At 45.5% G+C, this 2,710-nt stretch overlaps 1 protein-coding gene across 17 annotated transcripts in view; it reads right to left on the reverse strand.

The window, feature by feature from the left end:
- Ptpru (protein tyrosine phosphatase receptor type U) overlaps positions 1-2,710 on the reverse strand; it is a 78,778-nt gene that overhangs the window by 43,637 nt on the left and 32,431 nt on the right. For all 17 annotated transcript variants that reach the window (XM_031378872.1, XM_031378871.1, XM_031378869.1 and 14 more), the window contains one exon: positions 210-518. In XM_031378872.1, coding sequence (XP_031234732.1) covers positions 210-518 — 309 coding nt within the window. The remainder of the gene's footprint in view (positions 1-209; positions 519-2,710) is intronic.

Consider the following 2,710-nt stretch of genomic DNA (forward strand, 5'->3'; position numbering starts at 1 on the left):
AGTGAGAACTGTTATTAAAAATCTTGCCATTAGGAAAATTTCTAGTCCACATTAGCTGGTGAATTCTTCTAGAGCCTTAAAGAAGAAATTACAGTACTAACCTAAGAACCCACAGTCTTTCCAGGAATGAGTGATAGCCACCGCTGCCTTTCTAGAGTCCCCCACGTGAACCTGAGCATTGGCCCTGGGAATCTGGCTGGCAGGCTTACCATCTTCATCTGTCTGGAAGGTGACCTCTTTGCCTTCCTTGCGCCCCTCAGGGTTTGTGAGAATCAGACGCACGTGGACGTTCCTGAATGGTAGTAGATTCTTGATGGTGTAGCGGCTGGCACCCCGCTCCATCTTCACACACTCCCGGATGGTCTGGTTGTGGCTGCCGCCCAGGGTGTAGTGATAACAAAGGGACACAGCATAGGTATGACAGCGTGTGACATTGTAGCCCAGGGGCTCCCACTGCAGGGTCAGCTGGCGAGCCTGGATCTCAGCGAAAGCCAGGCCTTTAGGGGCCCTTGTGGGTTCTGGAGACATAGGAAGCAGAGAGAAGGTTGAGGATATGGGGAAGGAAAAAAGAAGAGGAAGAGAGCATCAATCAACCATCAGAAATCACTCCTCCTCTCCCCCCAGGAACTCCAGGCACCCTCAGAACTGAAGAGGCTAATGTCAGCATGCTCTGGAGTAAGGCAACTCAAGTCTAAACCTGGCCCTACCACCTGGAGCCCACCGTCACAGCCTGAGAGATTCTACCTCTCTCAGCCTTAGTTCCCTGAACTACAGGACCTAGATTTGGGTCCCCAGGACCCTCATAGAAGCAAGGCCTCCTGGAAAGAAAGCTACACTACACTGTGACTGTCATGGTAATACACGTGAACCAGGTATGGCAAATGCTAACACACGGTAACCCTTCAGAAACAATAACTACTACACCGGTGAGATGGCTCAGTGTAAAGACGGTCGGCCAAGCCTAATGACCTGAGTACATAAAATTCCTGACCGAAGTGGTAGAAGGAAAAGGACTAACTCTATAGGGTTGTCCTTTGACCTTAATATTCATAGTGTAGCCCCACCACATACACAACAGATAGATAGATAGATAGATAGATAGATAGATAGATAGATAGATAGATAGATAGATAGATGGATGGATGGATGGATGGATGGATGGATGGATGGATGGATGGATAGATGATAGATAGATAGATAGATAGATAGATAGATAGATAGATAGATAGGATAGATAGATCAATGTAAAACAAAACAAAACCTTTAGCTATTACAAGCATAGTGGCACATGCCTACAAAGTCAGCCTGGGCTACATAGTGAGACCCTGTCTCAAAATAAAAAGGTGTGCTATTCATGCCTTTAATTCCAGCACTTGGGAGGCGACAGTGGGATATCTGGGTTCGAGGCCAGCCTGGTCTTTAGAGTGAGTTCTAGGACTGCCAGGGCTATGCAGAGAAACCCTGTCTCGAAAAAAAAAAATGCAAAGAAAAATATGCTTCAGTTAAAATGTAAATAATACACCATTTCCAAATGATGTTGAAAATAGCTATGATTTAAGTGCCATTTTGAGTCAAGTATGTGCTAAATGCTCTTGACCTCGCCACATTACAAAGTATGAGGTTTATCCCAACCAATAAAAACAGTAAAAGTCAAACAACTGAAACAGAAACACAAATGTCTATATAAATCAGAAATGGAATAAAATGCAGTTTGAACTGAAAAAAAAAAAAAAGGTGTGCTATAATTAGCACAATTTACTCCCTAGTTCTAGAACATTCTGAACAACACTGGGCCAATCAGAATCAATCTCTAGCTATATTTTCTTTGTTTATTCACTCTAAACTTATTGTGAAACCATTTATAGTCATATAGAGAGAATTGCAGTAATGTATATGAACCAGGATGGTGGGAGTTAGGACAGCAAATGGCAAAATGACAGAGGATGTGTGGAAAGCAGAAAAGGAAGTCCCTGTCATTAAGTCCGAGGTAGGGCTCTAAGGGTACCGGGCTCTAAGATTCGATGGTGAGCTCCCCCAACTGCCAAAGCCACAGGAAAACTGCAATCTGCCAGCAACAGTAATACTGGCGGTTAATATGTAGAGGATTTGGAAGTGTCCAGCATCTTTCAGGAAGCTTGAAAATGGTTTATCTCATTTAATCTTTGTTGACACATGAGACAGGGGCTGCCACTGAGCTGCCATACAATGAGAAGGCAGAGTCGCAGAGCTTAGGTGAGGAGGCCATACTCACAAAATCAAAGGTGAAGCTAGGATCGAAACCCAACCAGGCTGGCCCTGGAACCCACACCCTTACCTGCCTCTGCCCTCATCCTCAGGAGGAATTCACCTAATAGTCACACCTATGCCTCAGAGAGACACAGCTGCTCTAACAGGAGGGACAGGTGGGCCGGGCTACACAGTCTCTTAATGACTCCATATGTCCTCGTTTTGTAAATAGAGAAACTGGGGGCCTGGAGAGATAGCTCAGTAGGTTAAAATGCTTGCTTTGCAAGGGCGAAGACAGAGTTCAATTCGCAGAGTCCACATAGAAATGGATGTGGTGGGAGTTGGTGTCCAGAGCAGACCTTGGGCGCAAGCTCTGCAGCCAGTCCCACAACACACAGAGGAAGCCCCACTCCCAAGTGATCTAACAAGCCCAGGATCACAGGATCCCAGAATCACAGAATCACAGAGACAGCTTGACTCTGAG

Source organism: Mastomys coucha, unplaced genomic scaffold (genome assembly GCF_008632895.1).
Source record: "Mastomys coucha isolate ucsf_1 unplaced genomic scaffold, UCSF_Mcou_1 pScaffold18, whole genome shotgun sequence".
Lineage (NCBI taxonomy): Eukaryota > Metazoa > Chordata > Mammalia > Rodentia > Muridae > Mastomys > Mastomys coucha.